The 27879-nt window shown below is 43.4% G+C and overlaps 2 protein-coding genes across 11 annotated transcripts in view; one reads left to right on the forward strand and one right to left on the reverse strand.

The window, feature by feature from the left end:
• Positions 1-11019, reverse strand: part of ATPSCKMT (ATP synthase c subunit lysine N-methyltransferase) — a 43393-nt gene extending 32374 nt beyond the window's left edge. For all 10 annotated transcript variants that reach the window (XR_010112176.1, XR_010112175.1, XR_008625318.2 and 7 more), the window contains exons 1-2: positions 10935-11019; positions 152-441 (exon numbers count right to left, since the gene is read on the reverse strand). Coding sequence is in view for 5 of the 10 variants with exons in the window: in XM_003821963.7 (XP_003822011.3) it covers positions 152-441; positions 10935-11019 (375 nt within the window). In the remaining 5 variants the exon portion in view is untranslated. The remainder of the gene's footprint in view (positions 1-151; positions 442-10934) is intronic.
• A 210-nt stretch (positions 11020-11229) lies between these two features.
• CCT5 (chaperonin containing TCP1 subunit 5) lies at positions 11230-26133 on the forward strand. The gene is made up of 11 exons (XM_003821956.5): positions 11230-11508; positions 15199-15259; positions 15727-15891; positions 17012-17210; positions 19170-19362; positions 19445-19594; positions 21852-21971; positions 22620-22805; positions 23541-23678; positions 24194-24374; positions 25709-26133. Exons 1-11 carry the CDS (start codon positions 11404-11406, stop codon positions 25834-25836), a joined length of 1626 nt encoding a protein of 541 aa, XP_003822004.1. The 5' UTR covers positions 11230-11403; the 3' UTR covers positions 25837-26133.
• The last annotated feature ends 1746 nt before the right edge of the window (positions 26134-27879 follow it).

A 27879-nucleotide genomic window follows, 5' to 3' on the forward strand; every position in this document is an offset into this window, starting at 1 on the left:
AGTTGAATAGTTTGGTCAAACAAACATAAAATGAAATGAGCACTCTTTCAAGCTGTCAGATTTAGTTAAGTCTTTGTGTAAGCCTTACTAAATGTAAAGCAGAAATTTTAAGTTCTGGTTTCAAACCTTAAAATGTTTTAGCAGAACTCACAATGCGTCCGTCCCCACTACCGATGTCCACAAGGGATCCTCTTCGGCATCGCAACATTTTCACAACATTTTCAATCTGCTTCGTAGTTGCAGGTACAAACGGCAAACAGACTTTTCGAAGGGCTGGCGTTACAAACGGCGTGGCTACAGCGTACACAGCCACCAGGGTCCCACCCACAAGCCCAGTAAGTAAGAACCCCCAGTTGCTTTTCTGCAAACTGTTGACTTCAAAACTTGCAGGTAGAACATGTCTTGACTGACTTTCTTCTTTAAGTGTTTCTAGGGGTATACCTAGATTGAAAGCAAGCAGAAGAGACACATGTAGCACCAAATCTGAAATCCAAGAGAGCATTTTTTTCTACAATTCTCATTGACAAATAAACTCATGCTTTTTAAAGGATAATTTAGCTGAATACAAGCTAAATGTCAACTGTAGGATCCCACGATTAGTTCTAAATCCTATTAAGGTATTTTGAAGAACATTATTCAATACTATGAGAAGACTAAAATCTTTTCTTTCCAAAGTACTGATTTTTTGTGGGTCTAGGAGTCATCCTTAGAAAACAATGTATTCAAACTTATCGAGTAATTTATTAATTTAATATCCATTAGTACAAGTTTTAATCATGCACTACATATTTTTATGTTCTGAACTAACAAAGCCTCATAAACAAATAAGCATAAAGATGTCTAATTATTACCCAATTTCAAGTAGAATTAAAGGATTCCACATCAAATCTGGTCTGGCATCTACAATCCAGTTTCACCAATACAATTTTAAAGTAATAGAAGAGACAAAAATCAGGTTTTACCAAATATCTTAAATAAGTATGGTAATAAAGAGACTTTTACAGCGGATCCAAAAAGAATAAAAAATAAGGCCGGGCATGGTGGCTCACGCCTGTAATCCCAGCACTTTGGGAGGCCAAGGCAGGCCGATCACGAGGTCAGGACATCGAGACCATCCTGGCTAACATGGTGAAACCCCGTCTCTACTAAAAATACAAAAAAAAAAAAATTAGCCGGGCGTGGTGGCGGGCGCCTGTAGTCCCAGCTACTCAGGAGGCTGAGGCAGGAGAATGGCATGAACCCGGGAGGCAGAGCTGACAGTGAGCCGAGATCGCACCACTGCACTCCAGCCGGGGTGACAGAGCGAGACTCTGTCTCAAAAAAAAAAAAAATGAATAAAAAATAAGATCATCATTTTAGTACTATCATAAACATAAAATAATGCAGACCCCAATCACTGATTACAAAGAAATGAATGGTACCTTAAATATCCTTTTGAGATTTGTCCTTTAAAATGCATTTAAATGGGATCTCAAGATTTTGAAATTAATATTGACAAAATTGATTTTAAAATTGATTAACGAGGAGCACAGTACAGGAGGTAAAAGCAGGACTCCTCCAGAGCCAGCCAAAGTTAGGATCCCAGCTCTGCCACCTCACTAATGATGGGACCCTGAATCCCTGGTCCTTGCTGAGCCTGTTTTCTCATCTGCAAAGTGGGGGTCACAGGGATATTGTGAGGATGAAATGAGTGTATGGAGGTAAAGCACTTAGAACAGGGTCGAATGCAGTTATAGGTTTCCTATAACTGCTGTAAGAAATTGCCACAAAATTAGTGGCTTAAAATAACACCATTTATGGCCAGGCGCAGTGGCTCACGCCTGTAATCCCAGCACTTTGGGAGGCCACGGCGGGCAGATCACCAGAGGTTGAGAGTTTGAGACCAGCCTGACCAACATGGAGAAACCCCATCTCTACTAAAAACACAAAATTAGCCGGGTGTGGTGGTGCATGCTTGTAGTCCCAGCTACTTGGGAGGCTGAGGCAGGAGAATCGCTTGAACCCGGGAGGCAGAGCTTGCAGTGAGCCGAGATCACACCACTGCATTCCAGCCTGGGCAACAAGAGTGAAACTCCATGTCAAAAAAAAAAAAAGAAAAGAAAAGAAAATCACCATTTATTATCATACAGTTCTGGAGGTCAGTCTGAAATGAATTGGCAGGCCTGCGTTCCTTCTGGGGGCCCTCGGGCAGGTTTTCTTGTCTCTTCCTGCTTCCAGAGGCTGCCCACATTCCTAGGCTCTTGACCCCACATCACTCCAATCTCTGCTTCTGTCCTGACATCACCTTCTCTCACATGCCTGGCTCCCTCTTAATTTATAGGAACCCTCATGATAACACTGGGCCCACATAAATAATCCAAAATAATCTCCCATCTCAAGACCATTGATTACATCTGTACAGGTGCAGGAATTAGAATGTGGACATTCCTGGAGAGGACATTTTTCTTCCCACCACACTCATGAACTACGGCAACCTATTCTAGTGCAGTACAAATTTGAACCCAAGACACACAGAAAGCTGGCACACAGCAGTGGGTCACCCTCAGGGCAGCCAGCCAATCGCCAGCATCCCCCACTCAGCGCAGCTTTGTTCTTGATTCCTGAAGCCCCTTAAAATGAGTTGTAAAACTGATTTCACAGTGGAAAACCAACTGGGTCGGCGGAGGGGGCGGTGGGAGGAAGAATACCACTAATGCTAGTGCTAGTATTAATGCTAGTGATGGGGGTAAAGAACATTAACTTTAAGAAGGTGATGGCATTTGATAGAAAGCAAAAGCTTTAAATAATTTCAGTTATAATTTTGGCATTTTGCGGAGGAACTTACAGGCATACCTTGGAAATATTTAGTTCCAGACCACTGCAATAAAGTGAGTATTGCAATAAAGCAAGTTACACAAATATTTTTGGTTTCCCACTGTATATAAAAGTTATGTTTACACTATACTGGAGTCTATTAAGTGTGCAATTGCACTGTTCAAAAAACAATGTATGTACCTTAATTTTAAAATCCTTTATTGCTTGACATTTTGGTCTGATTTATCTTCGAAAATTTTTTTTTAATTTTTAAAAAAGAGTTTATTGCTAAGAAATGCTAATGATCATCTGAGCCTTCAGTGAGTCATAATCTTTTCACTGGCGTAGGATCTGGCCTTGACGTTAATGGTTGCTCACTGATGAGGGTGGTGGTTGCCGAAGGTTGGGGTCGTTGCGGCAATTTTTGAAAACAAGACAACAATGAAGTTTGCTGTATTGATAGACTCTTCCCTTCATGAAAGATTGCTCTGCGGCATGTGATGCTGTTTGATAGCATTTTACCCACAGTGGAACTTCTTTCAAATTTGGAGTCAATTTTCTCAAACTCTGCCACTACTTTATCAACTAAGTTTATAAAATATTCTAAATTCTTTGTCATCATTTCAACAATGTTTACAGCATCCTCACTAGTAGTAGATTCCATCTCAAGAAACAACTTCCCTTGCTCATCCATAAAAAGCAACTCCTCATCCACTGATATTTTATCATGGGGTTGCAGCAACTCAGTCTCATCTTCAGGCTCCACTTCTAACTCTCTTGCTATTTCCACCACATCTGCAGTTACTTCCTCCACTTAGGTCTCAAAGTCATCCATGAGGATTGAAATCAACTTCTTCCAAACTCCTATTAATGTTGATACTCTGACCTCCTACCATGAATCATGAATGTTATTAATGGCATCTAGAATGGTGAATCCTTTCCTGAAGGTTTTGAATTGACTTTGCCCAGATCCATCAGTGTAATCACTATCTATTGCATCTCTAGCCTTACGAAATGTATTTCTTAAATAACAAGACTTAAAAGTCAAAATTACCCCCTTGATCCTTGGGCTACAAAATGAATGCTGTGTTGACAGGCATGAAAACAACATTCATGTCCTTGTACACCGCCACCAGAGCAATTGAGTAGTAACTAGGTGCATTATCAATGAGCAGTAATATTTTGAAAGGAATCCTTTTTCTGATCAGTAGGTTTCAACAGTGGGCTTAAAATATTCAAAAAACATGCTGTAAAGAAAGGTGCTGTCATCCAGGCTTTGTTGTTCCATTTATACAGCAAGGCAGAGTAGATTTAGCATCATTCCTAAGGACTCTGTGATTTTCAGAATGGCCAGTAAGCATTGGCTTCAACTTAAAGTCACCAGCTGCACTGACCCCTAACAAGAGAGTCAGCTTATTCTTTGAAGCTTTGAAACCAGGCATTGATTTCTCTCTAGCTTCCAATAGAAGGTTGTTTCATCCATATTGAAAATCTGCTGGCCAGGCACAGTGGCTCACGCCTGTAATCTCAACACTTTGGGAGGCTGAGGTGGGCGGATCACAAGGTCAGGAGTTCAAGACCAGTCTGACCAACATGGTGAAGCCCAGTGTCTACTAAAAATACAAAAATTAGCCAGGCATGGTGGCACACACCTGTAATCCCAGCTACTCGGGAGGCTGAGGCAGGAGAATCATTTGAACCTGGGAGGCAGAGGTTGCAGTGATCAGGCCACTGCACTCTAGCCTGGGTGACAGAGCGAGACTCCGTCTCAAAAGAAAAAAAAAAAAAGAAAATCTGTTTAGTGCAGCAACCCTCATCAATAATCTTAGCTAGATCTTCTAGATAACTTGCTGCGGCTTCTCCATCAGCACTTGCTGCTTCACCTTGCATTTTCATGCTCTGGAAATGGCTTATCTTTCCTTAAACCTAATGAACCTACCACAGCTAGCTTCAAACTTTTCTTCTGCACTCTCCTCACTTCTCTCAGCCTTCAGAGAACTGAAAAGAGTTAGGGCCTTGCTCTAGATTAGGCTTTGGCTTAAAGATATGATGTGGCTGGTTTGATTTTCTATCCAGACCACTCAAACTTGCTCCATACCAGCAATAAAGCTTTTTCACTTTCTTATCATTTGTGTGTTCACTGGAGTAGCACTTTTAATCTCCTTCAACAACTTTCTCTTTGCATTCACAACCTGGCTAACTGTTTGATGCCAGAGGCTTAATTTTCAGTCTATTTCAGTTTTCCACATGCCTTCTTCACTAAGCTTAATAATTTCTAGCTTTTCATTTAAAATGGTAGAAGTGTGACTCATTCACTTGAACACCTGGAGCCCATTGTAGGGTTATTAATCAGCCTAATTTCAACGTTGTTGTGTCTCAGGAAATAGGAGGGCCCAAGGAGATGGAGAGAGATAGAGGAATGGCCAGTGCAGCAGTAGGAACACACACATTTATCGATTAAGTTCACTCTTATTTGGGCATGGCTTGTGGAGCCCCAAAACATTTACAATAGAAACATCAAAAATCCCTGATCATAGATCACCATAACAGACATAAAAATAGTGGAAAATTTGAAATATTGCAAGAATTACCAAAATGTGACACAGAGATAAAAAGTGAGCATGATGCTGTTGAAAAAATGGTGCGAACAGACTTGCTCCACGTAGGGCTGCCATAAACCTTCTGTTTGTAAGAAGCACACTACTGAATGGGGCATGTTGGTTCATACCTGTAATCTCAGCTACTCAGGAGGCTGAGGCCAGAAGATCGCTTGAGCCCGGGAATTTGAGACCAGCCTGCGCAATAATAGCAAAATCCTATCTCTAACAACACCAACAAAAAAGTGCACTATCTGCAAAGTGCAATAAAACAAAGTATGCCTCTGTTTGCTCAAGTGGTAGTCATGCATTTATTTAAGAAAAGTCGGCCAGGCACAGTGGTTCATGCCTATAATCCCAGCAGTTTGGAAGGCCGAGGCAGGAGGATTGCTTGAGGCCAGGAGTTCAAGAGCAGCCTGGGCAACATAGCAAGACCCCATCTCTACAAAAAATAAATTAGCCATGTGTGGTGGCATGCACTTGTAGTCCCAGCTTTTTGGGAGGCTGAAGCAGGAGGATCGCTTAGGCCCAGGAGGCTGAGGCTGCAGTGAGCTGTGATCGCACCATTACATTCCAGCCTGGACAACTGAGCAATACCCTGGTTGTCAAAAAAAAAAAAGAAAGAAAAGTCAAGGCACATTTGTACATGTGTCATGCCCTCTGTAAAAAATTATCTTGTGGACATTCCAGTTGTACAGTACAGCAGTTAAGAGGATTTGGGTTACACAGTTCTGGAGTCTCAGAACTTAATTAGTTGTTTAACACAAGGTAAGTTGTTACTAAGGCATGGTTTTCTCCTCAGTAAAATTTGGAAATAATTTGTTTAAACACAATTCAAGCTGGGCATGGTGGCTCACGCCTGTAATTCCAGCACTTTGGGAGGCTAAGGCGGGCAGATCATGAGGTCAGGAGATTGAGACTATCCTGGCTAACACAGTGAAACCCTGTCTCTACTAAAAATCAAAAAAATCAGCCGGGCATGGTAGTGGGCGCCTGTAGTCCCAGCTACTTGAAAGGCTGAAGCAGGAGAATGGCATGAACCTGGAAGGCAGAGTTTGCAGTGATCCGAGACCGCGCCACTGCACTCCAGCCTGGGTGACAAAGTGAGACTCCGTCTCAAAAAATAATAATAAAATAAAATAAATAAACACAATTCAAAATTGGCCAGGCACAGTGGCTCATGCATGTAATCCCAGCACTTTGGGAGGCTGAGGCGGGTGGATCACCTGAGCTCAGGAGTTTAAGACCAGCCTGGGCAACATGTCAATACCTCATCTCTACCAAAAATGCAAAAAATTAGCCAGGCCTGGTGGTGTGCATCTGTGGTCCCTGCTACTTGGGAGGCTGAGGTGGGAGGATTGCTTAAGCCCGGGAAGTGGAGGTTGCAGTGAGCCGAGATCACACCACTGTACTCCAACCTGGGTGACAGAGTGAGACCTCATTACAAAAAAAAAAAAAAAAGATTTTGCAATAATACTATCCTCATAGGATTCTTGGAACAGGTAAATAATGTCAACAAAGCATTTAGCACAAGCCTGAGAGGCTAAGTAATGACTATTAATTGCTATTATTATTCTCAATACTATCATATGCAAGGAGGGGCTCAATTTTTAACAGCTTTGAGATATAATTCATATACATACAATTTGCCTGCTTAAAGTATATAATTTAATGTTTCTTTTTATATTCAGATACATGCAACCATCACTACAGTCAATTTTTGAACATTTTTATTACCTCAAGAGGAAACCCCTTATCCTTTAGCTATTACCCCCGCATCCACCCTTTATCCCCCAGCCCTAAGCAACCACTAATCTACTTTTTGTCTCAAGAATCCCCTATTCTGGGGCCTGGCACAGTGGCTCACGCCTGTAATCCCAGCACTTTGGGAGGCCGAGGTGGGCGGATCACTTGAGGTCAGGAGTTCCAGACCAGCCTGGCCAATATTGTGAAACAACAACTCTACTAAAATACCAAAAAAAAATTAGCCAGGCATGGTGGTGCACACCTGTAATCCCAGCTACTTGGGAGGCTGGGGGCAAGAGAATCACCTGAACCAGGGAGGCAGAGGTTACAGTGAGCCAACGAGCCAAAATTGCACCACTGCACTCCAGCCTGGGAGACAGAACAAGACCCTGTCTCTCAAAAAAAAGAAAGAAAAAAAAAAAGAATCCCCTATTCTGGACTTAAAGGAATGGAATTGTATAGTGTGTGGACTTCTATAACTGACATTTTTTACTTAGCATGTCTTCAAGATTCATCCAGGTTGCAACTTGTATCAGTTCTTTATTTCTTTTTATGGCTTAATAATATTCCATTGTATGGATATGCCATATTTTTGCTTACGCATTTGTTCACCAAGTTTACTAAACAAACACAAGTCAGATGACCCAAATTTCATTTTTCACCTGTGTAGATATGTACCTTTCAATTCAACCAGCAAAAGATGTAATAAAAAGTTCCTGTTCTTCACGGCCTCCCATCTAGGCAGATGAGGGGTGGGGTCCAGGAGAGGCAGACACAGGGCTGGTTGTGAGAAATGCTATAACACAAACAAAACGCTGCAGGCATATGGGAGAGGCGGAGGAAAGACTGATTCCAACAATGGGACCAGTGAGGTGTTGGTAGAGAGAATATCTGAGCTGGAGCCAAAAGCAGCAAGCCTTGGAACCAAGGTGTGGAAGGCAGGGAAAGCCTTTCTGGAGCACAGAGTGAGAGACAAACAGGAAGGCAGGCCTCTGAAGGCCAGGCTGAATGTGTATTTTATTCTATGTGCACTGTGATGAAACTTTTTGAGCAAAGTCACCATAATATTTGTGTTTTTAAGAAAGGCAACACAGGGGCAATGAGTCTCTTGATGAAATCATTCTATTTTCTGTCCCAGGTTTTGATGCCTGCAAGTCTTGCAACGTAACAAACATTTGCATGGGGAAATCAAGATCCATACCCATTGCTGGAGCTTTGGAAGAAGTTACTATGTACATCCAATATAGGATGTACAATATAGGAACTACATTGTTAGCTCCATTCAGCAAAAACAATTGATTCCTTTTTGCGATGGGGTCTCACTCTGTCGTCCAGGCTGGAGTGCAGTAGCACAATCACAGCTCACCACAGCCTTGACCTCTCTCAGGCTCAAACGATCCTCCCACTTCAGCCTCCCAGGTAGCTGGGACTACAGGCACATGCCACCACACCCAGCTAATTTTTAAAATTTTTTTCTTTAGAGACAGGGTCTCCCTATGTTGCCCAGGCTGGTCTCAAACTCCTGGGCTCAAGCAATTCTCTCGCCTCAGCCTCCTAAAGTGCCTCCATGCCAGGACCTGTATTGATTCTTATCAGTAAAAATCAGGCCCTGAATATTCAAAACTAAAATCAAGACTGTTTCTACAAATCCTTCTAACGGAACATGTTCAGACTCCCAGACTATCCTATATATAAATGGCAAGAACTTTCTTTCAGGTGTTCTTTGGAACAAGGAGCCATTCTATTAAATAATGGCTGCAGTGGCCACTGGCTACTTTCATTGAGCACTTAGTAGTCCATCCTTGAAAGTCAAACACAGAATGAGGTTAACTTCTACTGTGTCCAGGCCCTGCTCGCTTATTGACTTCTAATATTGGTTGAAAACTTCAATTTTTAGTGGCAGATTTGGATCAGCTGAAGCTAGAGGCAGTGATAGATGTACAATAAGGTACCCAAGGTTCTTATCCAAGTTCAAGCCAAAAGAAAAAGGCCAAGAAGAGAGAAGGAGCCTGTTTGGAATAGTAACTAGCCACGTGTTTAAAGCAGGCTTATATCAGAATGTCACAACTCATAAGGACTGTTCATTGTGCACTTGTATGTGCATACCTGTTTAATAACTACAGCATATGTTATGTCCCTTTAGCATATATTCTTATGTCCTTAAGAAGCCTTTCTTATACTAGTCTAATGTCATTTGTGTCCTTTTGACATACATGAGCTATTGATATTAGGAAAAATCCTCTCTCACTCCCCAGTGTTTTGACAGGGAATAAACTATACAGAGGATGCCATAGGACATTCTATTTTTCACAACAATCGAAGGAGCCAAATGAATTGCAGAAGTCACCCTTTTTAATGAGGAAACACTGAATTGGCAAAGCTAACATGAAATAAGACCTGACTCCAAAATCTAAAATGTCCTTGAAGTGTTACCCTAGGTCTAGCGCGTAAGTATGCCAAGCATGAAGAGTTAACAGATCACCAACCATCCCACGACAGTCAGTCCTCCCTGTTTTTAGAGACAGAATCTCGCTCTGTCGCCCAGGATGGAGTGCAGTGGCGCGATTATAGCGCACTGTAAACTGAACTCCTGGGCTCCACCCATCCTCCTGCCTCAGCCCCAGAGTAGATGGGAACACAGTCGCCAAGTCTGTTCTTGAGTTTCAGGACAGGGTCAAATGTTATAGTGCATGTATTCATTTCAGCACTTATTGAGTGCCTAATAAAGTCTGGGAATAATACAACTTTATTAGTTAAGTCCCTGCCCATGGCAGTAGGGGAGAAGCAAGGATGGAAACCCTCAACAAATAAATCTAAACCTATCAAATATTAAGTCATGATCTTGGAGGGCGGGGAGGAAGGCAGCATAAGAGATTTAGAGGACAGCTGCGGTTGCCAAGATCTTTCTGAGGCAGCATAATACAGGGCTTAAGAGTGAGACCTGCCGGGCACCGCGGTGGCTCAGGCCCAACACTTCGGGAGACCTAGACGGGTACATCACTTGAGGTCAGCCGTTCGAGACCAGCCTGGCCACTACGGCGTTAACACCGTCTCTACTAAAAATACAAAAATTAGCGAGCGTGGTGGTCTGTGCCTGTAGTCCCAGCTGCCTGGGAGGCTGAGGCACGAGAATCACTGGAACCCGGGAGGCGGAGGCTGCAGTGAGCCGAGACCGCGCCACTGCACTCCAGCCCGGGCTACAGTCTTGTCTCAAAAAAAAAGAGTGTGGGACCCATTGCATCAGGCTGTGTAACTGTTTCTTACTAGCTGTATACCAGTGGCAAGTTACTGAACCATTTGTGCAAAATGTTAATTTATTTACCAACACTGTGTTCAGCTTGCCAGGCACCGTTCTCCTTGAATCTCACAGCACCCCTGTGAAGGTAGGCACTACTGTTACCACCGTCACTTTGCAGACAGGGAACCCGAGGGACAAAGAAGTTAAGGGATTTCCTCAAAGCCACAGCTAGGAAGAGCGGCAGAACTGCGATTCCAATCCATCAGTGTGCCTCCACTATCCCTATTCCTTAAGATCGTGCCAAAGGCTGAGTCACTTGCACTAAGTAGCCTAGAACAGTCTCTGGGGAAACGCGCCCGCCGACAAGGATCGCCAGAACCGGCGCGGGCACGGCGCGGCGACCAGGAGCTCTGGTCACCGAACGCCAGGCTGGAGGCCAGAGCAGCCGCCCGCACCCGGTCACCGCCTCGACAGTGGAGACCTCAGCTGACCGCGAGCCCCCGGCCCGCCCGCACCCCTTCTCATGCCCCCAGGAACCCGCCATGCCACTCCAGCCTCACCTCCTCCTCCCTCCATCGCGAGATTTCCAACAGCGTTAAAAAAAAAAAAAAAAAAAAAAAAAAAAAAGGAAATGGGTCCTACCATCTTCTCGGAGCCGGAGTGCGAAGAAATGAAGAAATAGTGCTTTAAGTCAATGAATTCCTCCTTGGGACCCACTATCGAGAAACTATCAGTGGTAACGTTTTAAAAAATGACAAATTCAATCTGCTCTTGACTTGTGTGTCCTAAGATTTCCACTAAGTGTCTTCAAACCTACCCCCCCGGCTTCCTGGATAATAGAAGTTCCCGAAGGCCGCCGATTCCAGAAGATACTGTCTGGCGTGAAATTAGTCTCAGCAGAAACATAAGTCCCGCGCGTCTTGTGCTGCGCGTGCGCAAGCTTTTGGGCCCTCCCGCGAAAGGGAAGTGCATTCTCGCTTCCGTAGCGGTCTCCGCCGGTTGGGGGAAAGTAATTCCGGCAGTTGCACCATGGCGTCCATGGGGACCCTCGCCTTCGATGAATATGGGCGCCCTTTCCTCATCATCAAGGATCAGGACCGCAAGTCCCGTCTTATGGGACTTGAGGCCCTCAAGGTAATGGCACAGGGACCTGCTCGCGGTGGGCCAAGGGGAGGTGGCCGAGGCCGTGGCTCTGCGCCTGCGCGAGTTGAGGAGCGGCTCTGCCATGTGCTCCCCGGAAAGGTCGAGAATCTCCGTCTCCCTGCGGTCTCCGGCCGCTCAGCCCGCTTACTGAGCTCGGGAGAGGCCGGCGCCTAATCCTGGGCTCGGAATGTGGGGGCCAGCCAGGCTGGGCCGCCAGCGCCCTTCGGAGCTGGGCGGGGCCGCTCAGTCCGGTCGCCCGCGGGAGCAAAGCGGGACCGCCTCCCCGCCCGGCTCCTCCAGCCTGACGGCCGCGTGGGACTGCGCTCCAGTGGGAGGGCGCCGGGGAGATGCTGTGTCACCTGTCGGTTAAGGCGCTGCTGCTTAACCTTTCGCTGGTCCACCCGCAACGGCCCTTCCGTTTTGTCACTCGTAAAGGTGTGGTCACTTAACAGGGTATTTCATTTCTGAGTGCTTTTTTGCCCACCCTTGAGGAAAAATAGCGAAGAGTGAAAAACGGACGCACATAACCGTAATACAAGGTGGTGTGCAGTGAGAAGGACAGCTACGGAGAGGGTGCACATAAGCGTGGTGCTGGAGGACAGCTTTAGATCGGGGTGAGAGGTAGCATTCTAGGGAGAGGAAACGGTAGAAGTAAAGGCTTGGGCAAGAATGCGCATGGCACGTTGTGGAATGGAAGAGCCATCCGGTTTTAAGGGAGCACTGACTTCTTTAACTTACAATAGTTCCCGAAGGTGGAAGCTATTGAATACCCAACATGGAAAATACGACGTTATCTTTGGGGAAGAAGGGGAGCCATGGAGGGGGTTTTGAGCAGAATTTCAGTAGAGCTGCACTTCAGGCAGCAAAGCTTGAGATAGACCGAAGGGAATAAGGAAGACCAGAGGGGTTAAAGAAACCAGGGCAGGGGTGCAGGTAAGAAACATCTGAGCACCAGACGTTGATAGAAAATGCAGAGGAAGGGACACTCCGAGAGGGCCTTCAGGGTTTGTTATAAAGTGAATTCATAATAGACCATTCCACTAGGTCTCTCAGGTGTCCCTGTTCACTTAGTGTCTTGGAGGTTTACTTACGCAAAGTTAGAAACAATACAGTTCCCCCATGGACTCTTTGTTTGACTTAGTGCTAGTTACACAACCTCGCGGAACCTCCTTTTCCAGGGGAGGTGATTGGCCTCCGTCAAGCTGAAGACTTGACAGTGATATTAAATGGAGTGACTTAGAGGGGCTGCACAGTGGTTGATCCATGGTAGGCACTCAGTATTTGTTTCCTTTCTAGAAAGAAAAAGTTTCAAGCTACTTGTATTATGTATTCCATTTTATGTTCCACTTAACAGGGACCTGCAGAGAAAATAACATCCAATACACACACCTGGTGTAACAACATAACTGAAACTAGGTTGTTTTGCATCAGCCATTTTGTTCTAACTGCATGCATTTGTGCCCAGAAGTCGCACACTCTGAGACAGGGTTATTTTACAAAACTGGGGACTTGGGCACAGAGCAGTTGAGAAATTGTTCTAAAGAGCATTTGCTACTAAAGAGCATTACCATGGTCAGGGCCACCGCTGTCAGAGTCAAAGCCAGTGGTCTAGAGCAGCATTCTCAAGTTTGGCATATTGACATTCGAGGTCGGATCATTCTTTGCTGTGGGAGCTCATTTGGACAGTAACCTGGGTGTTTAAGTCTCTTAAAAGAGTTGGATGCTGTTGGTAGGCATCCTGTGAGTGTTGAGGCTCAGCAGTTTAGGGATATACACTTGCTCCCTGACCTCATAGAACGTCCAGCTAACTTGAAGAACCAAAATATGTGGAAATTGAAGGCAACGGTAAAAGAAATGTATAGGCCAGGACGTGAACGTTTTAATGGTAATGGTCACAGTTCTTTCTCTCTGGTCATTTAGAGCCTTAAAGGTAATATGTATTTTGTTGAGATTCTTCACTTGTTTAACACTTAACTGTATAATATTTCACCTTAAAAATGCAGGCATTGACCGGGCGCGGTGGCTCACGCCTGTAATCCCAGAACTTTGGGAGGCTGAGGCAGGAGAATCGCTGGAACCTGGGAGGCAGAGGTTGCGGTGAGCCGAGATCACGCCACTGCACTCCAGCCTGGGTGACACAGTGAGACTCCGTCTCAAAAAAAAAAGGTGCAGGCATTAGTTGGCTTAGGAAGGAATCATATTCTAAAATCCTGTAACCTAAAACAGAGCAGGCTAAGTTTCCAGGCCAGCCAGCACAATTCTGTTTTATCCATAATATGTATTATGTCTTGATGTTTGAGACTCTTCCCTCTGGAAACACACAGAACTAGCAGAAGGAAGAAAAAGGTTTTTTCCACGTTGCCGAGCAGTAGGGCAAAATAGATCTCAGGATTTCGGGATCTCTCCTATTTGCCAAATTCTTTACATCCTTTTCTTTCTGCCTCTTGCTTTCTCCTTAAAAATAATAATAGTAATAATTCTATTACTCAATTTGGTAGCTAAATGTGAAAAAAAAAAAAACAGGTAACTTTTTTATTATCACTTTGACAGCTACTTACCTTCCTTAAGAGGGCCAGTTGCAGGCGGGCGTGGTTGCTCAAACCTGTAATCCTGGCACTTTGGGCAGCCAAGGCAGGTGGATCACCTGAGATCAGGAGTTAAAGACCAGCCTGGCCAACATGGCAAAACCCTGTCTCTACTGAAAATACAAAAAAAAATGAGCAGGGCGTCATGGCGCGTGCCTGTAATCCCAGCTACTGGGGGGCTGAGGCAGGAGGATCGCTTAAACCCGGGAGGCGGAGGTTGCAGTGAGCTGAGATCATGCCACTGCACTCCAGCCTTTTTGAGACACAGCAAGACTGTCTCAAAAAAAAAAAGGCTAGTCAGTAACTTTGATCTATAAATATAATTATTGGGATTTCAGGTGGGTGGAGGAAGATTTTTAAAGCAAGAGCAGTTTTTCTTTTTATTTTGTAATGGGGTCTCACCATGTTTCCCAGGCTGATCTCAAACTTCTGGCCTCAAGCAATCCTCCTGCCTCAGCCTCCCAAGTAGGTGGGGTTGCAGGCTCTAGTACTGCATCCAGCTCAAAAGAATACAATTCTGCAGTAAATCATAGTGTGACAGTAAGGTGTTGTATGTTTACAGTTGGACTGTTTCTCATGAGTACGGGCCCCTCCTTATCTGCAGATGGGGAACCCGCAGATGTACAAGCCTAGATGCAAGGGACTTGAGCATCTGTGAATTTGGGTATCCTCGGGGGCTCCTGGAACCTGTTCCCCATGGATGCTCAGGGAGAACTGTGGCTCCTGGAACCAATTCCCCATGGATGCTCAGGGAGGACTGTGTTGCACAGTGGTCTTGCAAGGCCTGTAAGGTCATAGTCATACTGTCCCTCTTCTCAGCTGTAAATGGGCTGGTAAAAGAATCTGTCTCATTAATGTGTTGAAAATTCAGTGAGATAACACAAAGCACTTGGTTCTCTTGCTTTACGTAAGAATTGCTTATTAAAACTGGAGTCGTAAATGTTATAATACTTAAACCTGTCTGTTGCCCCTTAAATGTAGAAGCTTCTAGACAATAGAAACTAAGTCATAAGTGATTTTTGTAATCATCAGATGTGTGCTTTTAACCATTGAAATTATATGTAACAGTGTTTGCTTTTTCTGTTTGTTTCATTAGTCTCATATAATGGCAGCAAAGGCTGTAGCAAATACAATGAGAACATCACTTGGACCAAATGGTAAGAGTCCACCATTCCGTGTTTTTTAGCAAAAGATTTAAATTATAAAACTGTCAATATAAACCTCTCTACAGAAAGGTGGAGTATTGAGGGGAGGCATCTTACTTCCTTAACACAGCCAAAACTTTTTAGTGTATTTCAGGTTTCTTAAACATGGTTATAATCGTGTGCAATATTAGGTCGGACCTTTTTTTTTTTTTTTAACATGTAACATCATTTCATTAGCATTTTCCAAATCATAGTTGTCTTTTGAGATTAACATTATACTTAATGATGCTCCATAATTTTTTGCCAATTATGTTAGCCAATCTAAAAATGCCTTCATGCAGCTACTATTTTGTGTATGTTGAATTATTTGTATATAATAAATTGCACAGATAAGAGCTGGGTCAAGAGGTCTTTTTTTATAGTTTGTGATATTGGTTGCCAGTTTTTTGCCCAAAGCCTACTAAACGTTGTTTTTTTAGGGCTTGATAAGATGATGGTGGATAAGGATGGAGATGTGACTGTAACTAATGATGGGGCCACCATCTTAAGCATGATGGATGTTGATCATCAGATTGCCAAGCTGATGGTGGAACTGTCCAAGTCTCAGGATGATGAAATTGGAGATGGAACCACAGGAGTGGTTGGTAAGAAAAGACAAAACATCCTTTCTCATTTAAGAGACGTCATTTAAGACCACAGGGCTAACATGCCTGCCGAGATTGTTGTCTCTGAATCAGAGCATGAGGAGACAGACAAATCCAAGTTGAAAACATGCTACAAAACAAATGTCCTGGACTTTCAAAACTGACAGTGTTACAAAAGAACAGAAAGAGGGCTGGGGATTGTTAGGCATGGAGAAATGTGTAATGATTGATTGGACACTGATTTTGCTTGTCTTTTAAGCTATAAAGGATGTTTGGGAAACGTGGAAGAATTTGATTTTGGATCATGTACTGCAATGCTGAGTTTCTTGAGTGATCTGTGACCATTATATTGCAGATGTGTAGGAGAATGCCCTTCTTCTCAGCTGTATACCTAAATACTTAGGAGTGACATGTCATGGTTTCTGTAACTAATTCTCAAATAGTTGAACAGAAACAGTATGTACATGTAGAGAAAATGTGGCAAAATGTTAATAAGTAAACTGGTATTCATTTTAGTATTGTACCTTTTTTTTCTGAAGATTTGAACTCTTTAAAAAGTTGGGGAGATTGAAGACAAAATATCAGTAAGGTTACCTTTTCTGCAGATGAAATTTGAATTCATTCAACAAATATTTATTGGATACTATTGTATGCCAAGCACTGTTCTCGGTGCGCTTGGAGAGCTGTAGATTTAAACAAAATTCATCTTTGCGACCCTAAAATGAGGAGAAAGGAGGATGGGGGTGGGGGGAATAAATAATAAACACATGTTTTAGTCTCATCACCAGGGTGAATTTCACTGAATAGACCCTGGCCCAGGAAACATAATAGCTTTTTACCTCTTAGAAAAATGTTCTTTTTACATTATATTCTTTAGTTACGTTCTTCACATCACTGAGGGTTGAATGTTCATCTGTAAGGGGACACATGTCCTATTCGACCTTCGCTAGAACTAAAACGAGGCTTTCTTTTAAAAATAGAGGGCTTCTGCCTCTAAGATGACTTGCAGCTTAATTCTAGAAGCTGCTTCTTTCCATGATAGCATCTAACTTGTGCTGATTATACTAAAAGTGAAGTTTTGTTGTTTGCCTGAACTGATTGTCTGCTGGCTTATTTGCAGTCCTGGCTGGTGCCTTGTTAGAAGAAGCGGAGCAATTGCTAGACCGAGGCATTCACCCAATCAGAATAGCCGATGGCTATGAGCAGGCTGCTCGTGTTGCTATTGAACACCTGGACAAGATCAGCGATAGCGTCCTTGTTGACATAAAGGACACCGAACCCCTGATTCAGACAGCAAAAACCACGCTGGGCTCCAAAGTGTACGTTTCAGTAGATGATATGATTACCCATTTGTAGAGGAGGCAGTTTGTTTGCCATTTCTTAAAGGCAACACAAAATGACCACTGGTGGATTTGTATCGATTTGATTATTTGTTTTGATTACTTGGTTTTGCTTTGTTTTTAATGTAGATGTAGACAGATGCATTTTGTATTTAAGTTGAGAACTGAATTTCTAAGTTCAGGTATAAATCCCCTTGACAATATTTGCAAAATATAGTTATTTTAATTTAGCAGAATAGGTTGTGTTAAAAATCAGCTAAGGCTGGATGCAGTGGCTCATACTTGTAATCTCAGCACTTTAGGAGGCCAAAGCAGTAGCTTGCTTGAGCTCAGGAATTGAAGACCAGCCAGGGCAATGTAGTGGGACCCCATCGCTACAAAACAAAAAACTAGCCAGGCATGGTAGCACACACTTCAGAAACTCCAGAGGCTGAGGTGAGAGGTCAAGGCTGCAGCAAGCCATGATCATGCCACTGCACTCCAGCTTGAGCAACAGAGCGAGACCCTGTCTCAAAAAAAAAAAAAAAAGTCAACTAGAGAGGGTCCTACCTGGAGGATATGTGAATTTTCTTAACACTTCTTTCTATAATTTCTTTGCTGGGGAGCCATTGGGGGTGGGTTCCACTTTTTATTCAGCAAATTGCCGATCCAAAATTATAATTTAGTAAAGAGAGTCTTGAAAGCGACTTGTCTCAGGTGTTTTCAGCGTTCGTGTAATGTCCGTTTGCCAGGCTTACTGCCAGGTCTTAGGGGCACTAAGACACAGCTCTTCTCCCAGGAGACTCTAAGCAACCTCAGCCAAGGGGTGCACTGATTATGAACAATGCCAAAGACTTAAGGTCTGTTGCCATAATATAACATAAAAATCCAGTGTAAGCTGCTTTATTACATTATATTAAATCAGTGAGAGATGTTTTCAATTGTGTGCTTGTGGTGGTTTTAGCAAAAAGGAATGAGGGATCTTCTAAACTCAGAGTAGTCAGGGAAAATGCAGGAAAAGTGTCTGCTTCTGTTGCCTTTTCCCCTGAGCAAAGCCTATGTTAGAGCAGAAGCCTTCAGCAATGCCTGCTGTCCTCCTCTAACCACAGATCTCAGCAGAGACTAGCTCCCTAGGCAAGAGTGAGTACCCTAGGGGTAGCCTCTTGTCACAAGTATAACACTTATTTTCTCATGAAAGGAGGACATCATCATTACTTGAAGTGTACAAATCAGTTTTCTTGTTGCTTTATAAGTTGGCCTTGTTCTGTTTGCAAGTATTAAGTCATCTACTTAAGATACAACATGTTTACTTTCATGGTTCTCTTTTATAGATAACCTGTGATTTCAGACATTATTTCAAGTGCTAGGTTTCCCTAGTTGTTTTTCTTGGGTCAAAAATTAATTTATTGAGCTGTCTATTCACATGTTTCAAAGCTTTCAAAAAGGTAACACCCTCCATCTATAATGGATGTTGTGGTGAATTCTTGGAAAGTTTAAATGCCCTGTCCAGTCCTTTCAGTTCCTGGTTAGTGCTACACTTCATTGAGATAAGAGTGACTCTTACTGAGTGATTACTTACCTTTCCCATTCTGTTCTGAACTTGTAAAATAGTAACAGTATTCTGTAAAAGTGCTGCATTCTAAGAAGACCTTAATTCATGCCAGACTACAGTGGTTTCTTGAGTACATTCATAATGGAAGGAAATAGTAAATTTCAGAGTTAGCGAAAATAAAGATGTAATTTTTTCCTATCTAAGTATACAGTCCCCTTTAGGGCCCATGGATCACAGGTTAAGAATCTGCCCCAGACTGTTGAAAATGCAGGTTGAGATGGCATTCCCCTCTAGAAGACTCAAAACATCATTTGATTTATATCTTTGAGTAACATTGTGTTACGTGGCCTGCTTTGGTTGCAGTAATTGTGAAACCAATGAAGTTTGTTTTGTGGTGTTTTCCTCAGGGTCAACAGTTGTCACCGACAGATGGCTGAGATTGCTGTGAATGCCGTCCTCACTGTAGCAGATATGGAGCGGAGAGACGTTGACTTTGAGCTTATCAAAGTAGAAGGCAAAGTGGGCGGCAGGCTGGAGGACACTAAACTGATTAAGGGCGTGATTGTGGACAAGGATTTCAGTCACCCACAGATGCCAAAAGTGAGCCATTGCATCTCACAGCTTCGCACTGTTGGTTAACTCTTAATTCCACCAATTAAAATGTCTTTATGTTCCCCCATAGAAAGTGGAAGATGCGAAGATTGCAATTCTCACATGTCCATTTGAACCACCCAAACCAAAAACAAAGCATAAGCTGGATGTGACCTCTGTCGAAGATTATAAAGCCCTTCAGAAATACGAAAAGGAGAAATTTGAAGAGATGATTCAACAAGTAAGTCTTACCAGAGTCCTCAGTGGAATTTAAACTCCCAAAGGGTACAGTTAGTTAGGTTTGGTTAGTAAATATGTGTAGTCTTTCTTCAGTTCTAAAACATACACAGGAAAAAACCAAATTGCATAGAAAGGCATAAACAGGGAAGAATTCTAATTTTGTCTTAAAATGGTAGCGTGTTCAGGCCAGGTGCAGTGGCCATGCCTATAATCCCAACACTTTGGGAGGCTAAGGCAGGCAGATCGTGAGATCATCGAGACCATCTGACTAACACGGTGAAACGCCATTTCTACTAAAAACACAAAAAATTAGCCAGGCGTGGTGGCAGGCACCTAAAGTCCTAGTTACTCAGGAGGCTGAGACAGGAGAATCACTTAACCCAGGAGGCAGAGGTTGCAGTGAGCTGAGCTTGCACCACTACACTCCAGCCTGGGCGACAGAGCAAGACTCTGTCTCAAAAAAAATGGTAGTGTGTTCAGGGTCCTGAAAGAAGTGACCCTGTTACCTAAAGCTGTGCTTTCAATTGTACATATTATATTTGCCCTCCTGGACAAATTTAACGTAGCTTACCTTGCCTTTAAGATTTCTGACTATACCTTTTAGGCAAGAGTTAATGAGTAACTGGAGTTAAACCAGAATGCACTCATGGTAATCCCAGTTCTTTGCTCAGTTAAGTCTAGTTTGGGTTCATGAATACCTTAGTGTAGGTGTGCTTTCTCTCTGACGTAGCAACTCCTCTTTGGGGGCTCCGTCCTTGGGAGTTGAAAACACCAGTACTCAAGAAGACAGGAACGTGGGTTGGTTAGGGTATTATTTATCATAGCAAACCAACTAGAGACTATTTTCATGTCTGTTCTTGGGAAAGTTGTTGAATGTACTCATTGATGATACGGTTCTTTGTGCCTACGACATACCAGGCTCTGTTGTAGGCACTAAAGGTACAGCAGGGAATGAAGCCAAGCTCGTGCTCTTGAGACACAGATAAGAGAAAGGTGGGTACAGCTCCATTACAGACACTGGTCAGAGACGTGACCTGTAAGGAGAGGCCAACATTGGGTGAGAGCAGTGCCCCTGGGGGAGGAGCATTCCAGGCTGAGGACAGATGGGGATGCTCTTGAGCCAGGAACATTGTTGGCTTGTACAAGGAAGAGCCAGCCTCAGGGATTGAAGCATGCTGGCAGGAGCTTATACATAAAAGGCCATCATCTGGGCTGGTGGGACAGTTTTCATGAGAATGGTGCCTCAGCTGTGCTGGGGGGTCACAGATAAATTGAGAGGCTAGGGATGTTACTGGATCATGCTGGTGAGGCGCAGGTTGCTGAGAATGAGAAAGGAATGATGATGGGGCTAGATGCTAAAATGTTAAAGAATGAGAGGCAGGGACCCAAAGAGGAACACTGTAGGTGACTGAGGAGCAAGAAGGACCCCTCTCCTGTTCTGAGCATGTGAGAGGGAAAGCAGCTGCCATCTGAGGAGGGTTGCAGGGGCAGGTTGGTTTTCAGGGGTTGTGACGGAGAGATTGTATAAGGAGGCTGCTGTTCTGGACTGAGTTCCAGAGGGTCAGGGAAGGAAGAGAGGGAGAGCCAGGCAGTAGCAGGTGGTCTGGGAGGCCTGATGGAGACAGGTAAGCCAGAGTTGTGGGGCACGGTGTGGCAGTCCCAGGTGAGCACCAGAGGTGGGGTGGGCAGCCTGATCTTTGCCCTCCTAATTGGGAAAAGTGACTTTGCCATTTGCAGGTCGGGGTGAGGGTGCTTCTTACTGGAAGCAGGGTTGCCTCTGTGAGTGCCCGAATTAGTTTATGGATCCACTGAGGATTGTCCACTCAGGTGAGACAGGCAAGTTGCAAGTGGTTCATAACATTGTTTGTTTAAAACATACTCAGGTGAAACTACTCTGTAGGTGTTTGTGACAGGACAGAGCTGTTAGCCGTTTCCCCATGGTTGGGGAAGGGTGTTAGCTTTGTTGACGTTTCTGTGGGTTTTGCCTCACTGTAACAATAGGGTTCAGCATGAATTACTGCTTGTGGTTTTTAAAGCATAAACAATGAGGTGATCCCCATTGATAAAATATTCACTATTTAGAATTTGGAACTGACAGAAAAGTGGACACTTGTCTATTTCCTTCCTTCTCTTTCCTTTGCTTTTGTGTTTGAGTGCACCTGCCTTATACCCAAATGTGCCTCTCCTTTTTTCAAACATTGTAATGAAGAATAAATACCCACTTTCTCTTAATACGATTGTGGTGTTTCTTTTCCCAGATTAAAGAGACTGGTGCTAACCTAGCAATTTGTCAGTGGGGCTTTGATGATGAAGCAAATCACTTACTTCTTCAGAACAACTTGCCTGCGGTTCGCTGGGTAGGAGGACCTGAAATTGAGGTAGGATGTTCCACGTGAAGAGACTTTGAGAAGTAGGGGTTCATCTTATGTGTTGAGGGGTGTTTTGATAGCCCAGCCTTAAATAACTGCATCACACCAAGGCTGGCAGATGAGGGGAGGGTGAGCTGGGAGAGAGGAAAGCGCTGGAATCTTTGTTACTGTTTGGATAACAGTGCTGTGTGTTTCTGGTGTTCCCTGGCATTTTGAAATTCTCTCCCTGTGTTGTCTCACTTGGCCCTGTCGTTGACTTACTAAGGCTGGAAGACCTGGTCTCATCCAGATACTAATGGCAGTCCCAGGCAACGGTGCCTCGGTGGTTCTCACTGCAGCGCAGTGCAAGGAACATGCAGGCTGGGTTCCCAGAGTGAGGGAGGGCTGCACAGAGGGGAGATGAGGGTATGAGCTTAGGGGACGGGCGCCGGGTGGTAGATCCGGGCAGCACCAAAGCCCCAGTCAAGACGTCCAGCTCAAGAGCCTTGTTACCTAGCAAGGTGCTTTGGGTTGAACTGGAGATGTCTTGGTCAAAGTGGGGCAGCAGTTCTAGTGAACAAGTTGGTCTTAGATCAACTTTTGCTCATTTGTGGCCCAGTTTTGAAAGTTAACTTCACCAGTACTGTCTTCATCCTTCTCCCTGACCACCCCAATTAGCTGATTGCCATCGCAACAGGAGGGCGGATCGTCCCCAGGTTCTCAGAGCTCACAGCCGAGAAGCTGGGCTTTGCTGGTCTTGTACAGGAGATCTCATTTGGGACAACTAAGGATAAAATGCTGGTCATCGAGCAGTGTAAGAACTCCAGAGCTGTAACCATTTTTATTAGAGGAGGAAATAAGATGGTGAGAATTCAACTATTTGTCCTATACTGTTGCTTATTTTGCTTCATGGTCTGGCTTTTTTGCCTGTGTGTATTTAACAGAGACACAGTCACCATAAGAAAAATAATCATGGTTCTCAAACAATGACGTATCATGGTGTAAAATTACTGAAGACCATGTTAAATTGTTAATTTCACAGGGCACATTTGCCTTTCTGCTGTCCCTTAGAGTATACAATATACACTATGAGATTTTTATATCTTTTTAAATACTTAAACACAGTTTAAATATTCAAGTCCTGGATTTTAGAGTGTTTGATACAGTTACATTAGGGGTTGGTTAAACTGCTAGTCCTAGCAACATAAGACTCATTTTAATTACAATATGGTATTATTACCAAGGATGACTTACATCTGTCCCTTAGGTAGAAAAAGGGAACCCAAGTGAATAACCATTGACGATCTCTGTTCTTTGAGAATGAGTTTTTAGCACATTGTGATAAATCTTTGCGAGCTTTGTCAGTTTTTGACTCTTGCTTGACCGTGTATCCTAGAATGAGTCACTGGCCGCCTCTGCCTCTTGAATTTTGTTAACTACATTGCAGGAAGGAAAGCTAGAAAGATAAATATTATCCGATAGTGGAGGCCATCTAAATATTAGAGCACAGCCTCTCTGTCTTTAAAAAGGTGCCAGATACTTGGCTGTAAATTGACTAGATCTTGATCACATTAATTCAGGCAAAGCTGTTTTCCTTAGATCATTGAGGAGGCGAAACGATCCCTTCACGATGCTTTGTGTGTCATCCGGAACCTCATCCGCGATAATCGTGTGGTGTATGGAGGAGGGGCTGCTGAGATATCCTGTGCCCTGGCAGTTAGCCAAGAGGCGGATAAGGTAAGGGATATGTGCAGACTTAGTGAAAGACTCAGGCCTCGCTGATGGTGGAGACTGTGAAGCTGCGGAACAGCGAGGTGCTGGATGCAAAACAAGCATCGTGAGCTGTGTGTAGGTGACAGGTGTTTTAATCTAAGTTAATTCCCACGTTCCTGTATTCAGATTCTGGTTACCATAAACTAGCATTTCTCAGCTGTTTTCAGCCAGTTCGTCCTTGAAATAATAAATCTATAGTCTTTTAATGTTATTTGAAATTCAAAATTAATATTATAGCTTAAAAATAAAGCCATAAGAGCTGCTGTATTTTGAGACATCTCTCACATGTATGTATACCCTCTGCCTCTATTCTGTGGTGACATTATAATATTCTGATAGATACAAAAATAAAGACAGCCTGTTCTTACAATTCTTTGTGAGCTGACTTTTCAAAGTATGTGATACAGTTGTGTTTTCAAGGTGCCGCTGGGTTGTTTTGTTTCGCCAAGTGCACTCACCATACTTCTGTACCTTTCCAGTGCCCCACCTTAGAACAGTATGCCATGAGAGCGTTTGCCGACGCACTGGAGGTCATCCCCATGGCCCTCTCTGAAAACAGTGGCATGAATCCCATCCAGACTATGACCGAAGTCCGAGCCAGACAGGTGAAGGAGATGAACCCTGCTCTTGGCATCGACTGTTTGCACAAGGGGACAAATGGTGAGGAGCTGTCACGCCTCTGCGTGGGGTGTCTGATTTAAACTGAATAATCATCCACTGTGTGTGCTGTGAGATGATGGTGTCTTTTTAAATATGTAAGCCCACTTCAGGTGTTCAAGTCCTGAATTTTAGAATGTTTGATTGCCGTAGGAATTGGTTAGACTACTAGACCTAGCAACATGAGACTCATTGTAATAACAGTAAAGTGCATATGGTACTATCACCAAAGATGACTTAGGTTTTAATCTCTGGTTTTTGGGAAGTAATGCCTTATTGCTGTTTTTACACAAATGTCTGTCAGTGGGCAGCATATATATAACAGCTCTGAAGTGGGCTTTAGTTCACAGTTCACTGTGTGGTTAATCCTGCACACTGTGGAGTGTTTTCTAAATGTAATATATAACCTCTGTAGCCACTCGTGTAGCTCAGCTCCCAAGAAGATATGGTGGCCGTAGCTTGTTGAAACAGTGGTCTCAGGCATTTCTGTACTAAATCAGGCCATGTCTGTAATCCATCCACAGAATGACAGCTTTTGCTTAAAGGTATAGGTACATTCTGCTTTCCATGCTCATATTCCAAGGGTTTCAATAGTAGCAACTCTTTGTGAGGCAAACATGTAATGTTTCTAACTTGAATGCCTGGTTGTGCTCAAATTTAGCATTTCTAGGGCCGGGCGCAGTGACTCATGTCTGTAATCCCAGCACTTTAGGAGGCCAAGCCGGGTGGATCACCTGAGGTCAGGAGTTTGACACCAGCCTGACCAACATGGTGAAACACCGTCTCTACTAAAAATACAAAAATTAGCCGGGCCTGGTCAGGGCAGGCACCTGTAATCCCAGCTACTCGGGAGGCTGAGGCAGGAGAATCGCTTGAACCCGGGACGCAGAGGTTCCGGTGAGCTGAGAGCGCACTGTTGTACTCCAGCCTGGGCGACACCTGTCTCCAAAAAAAAAAATTAGCATTTCTAGATCTTTCTTGGAAATATCTTACATTTCAGCTGTGGTCAGATTGACTTACTTTAGATTTCCTAAGTTAGGGTATGGATACTTTGTGGGATAAGATGTTCCTGAAAAATGTCACCCTGTAGCTAGTCATTGAAGACAGTGCCCTCCCAACAGCTCTCTTTACCAGGTGCGAGTTCCAGAGTGTCCTTGGAAGTAATGAAATTACATTCCTCTGAAAATGAAATATAACTGAAATTAGTGGCTTCCTGCTTGGCTTCCAGGAGTTTGTATTTCTTAAGTCTTACTGTGATTCCCTAAATCAGAAAGAGCTGGTTATTGATAGTTTACTGTATGCTATTTTAGGATAATCAATGTCCTTGTATTTTTCAGATATGAAGCAACAGCATGTCATAGAAACCTTGATTGGCAAAAAGCAACAGATATCTCTTGCAACACAAATGGTTAGAATGATTTTGAAGATTGATGACATTCGTAAGCCTGGAGAATCTGAAGAATGAAGACATTGAGAAAACTATGTAGCAAGATCCACTTCTGTGATTAAGTAAATGGATGTCTTGTGATGCGTCTACAGTTATTTATTGTTACATCCTTTTCCAGACACTGTAGATGCTATAATAAAAATAGCTGTTTGGTAACCATAGTTTCACTTGTTCAAAGCTGTGTGATCGTGGGGGTACTATCTCAACTGCTTTTGTACTCATTGTATTAAAAGAATCTGTTTAAACAACCTTTATCTTCTCTTCGGGTTTAAGAAACGTTTATTGTAACAGTAATTAAATGCTGCCTTAATTGAAGGGGTTTGGGTGGATTTTTTTTTCTCACAATAAGCTGTAGGGACTATTTTAACAGCTTAAACATGAGCTCTCAAGATGCACTTTCGTATTGAGAGGAATATGGGCTTGATCCTCTTCCTATGTAAATGGGTGGGCCATTTGATTGTAGAGGGTCCACCACAGAATTATGGGATGCCTTAAGTGCTGTTACTAGGTTGCTCACGGCCTAACCTAGCGTGTTGTTTAGGGCTGATGGAGACCCATGTGAGCCTTTGCTTTCCTCTGGCCCCGGCCCCACCCTGAACACAGCTCATATGCAGAATCAGGACCAGCATGTGCAGAGCTGGCCACCAGCACAGGCTTAGGGCAGTTCAGAACCCCCTTGTTTTCCTATCAGAGGGACACAGTTAAGTGGAGGTTAAAGTAAATTACAGGAAATGAGAAATCTTGCAGTTACCATGTTCAGATAGAGTGACTGAAATTAATTGTACTTACTGAAGTATTAACTAGCTAACAGTGATGGGCCAAGACGCTCCGAGAACTCTACCGGGATTGTCTGTTCTCACAACCCAGTGAGGCAGATACGCTTTCTTACTGCTCACATCTTACAGGTGAGTACTAATAATTTGCCAGCATCTCACCACCAGCAAGTAGTAGGGCCAGGTCAATCCCAGGCAGTCTGACCCCAGAGTGGCCCAGCTCATCCCCTACCCTATTCTGTTACTTGCTTGTTAATGAGTCTCTAGATTTTCTAAAATAATGTTTCTTAAAGAGCATCGTGATGATAAAGCTCATGATGAACTTTATCACTAGTTATGCCACCTTAACTAGTCAGATTTCCTAGAATTAGGAAATGGTGACTCTTGTCTAAATTTGTTTAAGTGATGAATTTGGGTTACCTTCTCATGTGAACCTGGAGATTCACCAGTCTTAACTTTTGGGTCATTGTGTTTTCTCTACATTCATGCATTGGATGTTTTGCTAAATAACTCCTGTGGATTTAGGAATGTGTGCTAATAGCAATCTTCCTAATTTTCATGTTTATATGGAACTATGCAGTTGAGTATTGAAAGCTTTAAACTGAGTTTATTTACGAGGACTGAGTCTAGCCTGCAGAGAACATACAGCAGCCTTCTTTGGACCACAGTCTTATCCGAGGGGTCTGTGGTTGTATCAGAAGAGCCACTAAACCAATCCCCCTTTCCAAAATTGAACCTCACAGACGTTCCTGTTTTTGGAATTGAGAAACTGGTCAATGAACAGGAAGACTTAGAGATGTTTCACAAGCCTTTGATTTTTGTTTCATTTATTTGTAATAAACCTCTTCCCCGTGATGTCTTTTATTTTTCACGTTCCAGATCACTCAAGTTTTATTTTGCTGGTACTTTGGCCACACCCTCTCCTTCCCCATGTGGAGCAAAAGCAACTTAGGGTGCTTGACCCAAAGGCTAGATTCCCATGTAAGTCCCCATGTATTACTGCTGGTTCCCGATCTCTACACCTGCTGGATTCATTGGAGGTTTGTTAAATGTCCTGTTTTTAATTTCAGCCACTCAATTTCTATGTGGGGGCAGTTGCAGGATGTCCTGTAGGTGCCAGATTTCATGGATGCTCAAGTCCCTGATAAAAATCATGTGGTATTTGCATATAACATACATCCTCCTGTATACTTTAAATCATCTCTATATTATTTATAATACCTAATATAAATGATATGTAAATGTCATACTGTATTTAGGGAGTAATGACAAGAAAAAATCTACATGT

This window comes from Pan paniscus, chromosome 4 (assembly GCF_029289425.2).
Source record: "Pan paniscus chromosome 4, NHGRI_mPanPan1-v2.0_pri, whole genome shotgun sequence".
NCBI lineage: Eukaryota > Metazoa > Chordata > Mammalia > Primates > Hominidae > Pan > Pan paniscus.

Excerpts from the sequence above, each read along its gene's own strand:
- CCT5 (XM_003821956.5), top strand. The coding sequence starts at position 11,404 with ATGGCGTCCATGGGGACCCTCGCCTTCGATGAATATGGGCGCCCTTTC. Across the intron at positions 19,363-19,444 it reads GTCACCCACAGATGCCAAAA|AAAGTGGAAGATGCGAAGAT; the intron begins GTGAGCCATTGC and ends GTTCCCCCATAG. Across the intron at positions 19,595-21,851 it reads TTGAAGAGATGATTCAACAA|ATTAAAGAGACTGGTGCTAA; the intron begins GTAAGTCTTACC and ends TTCTTTTCCCAG.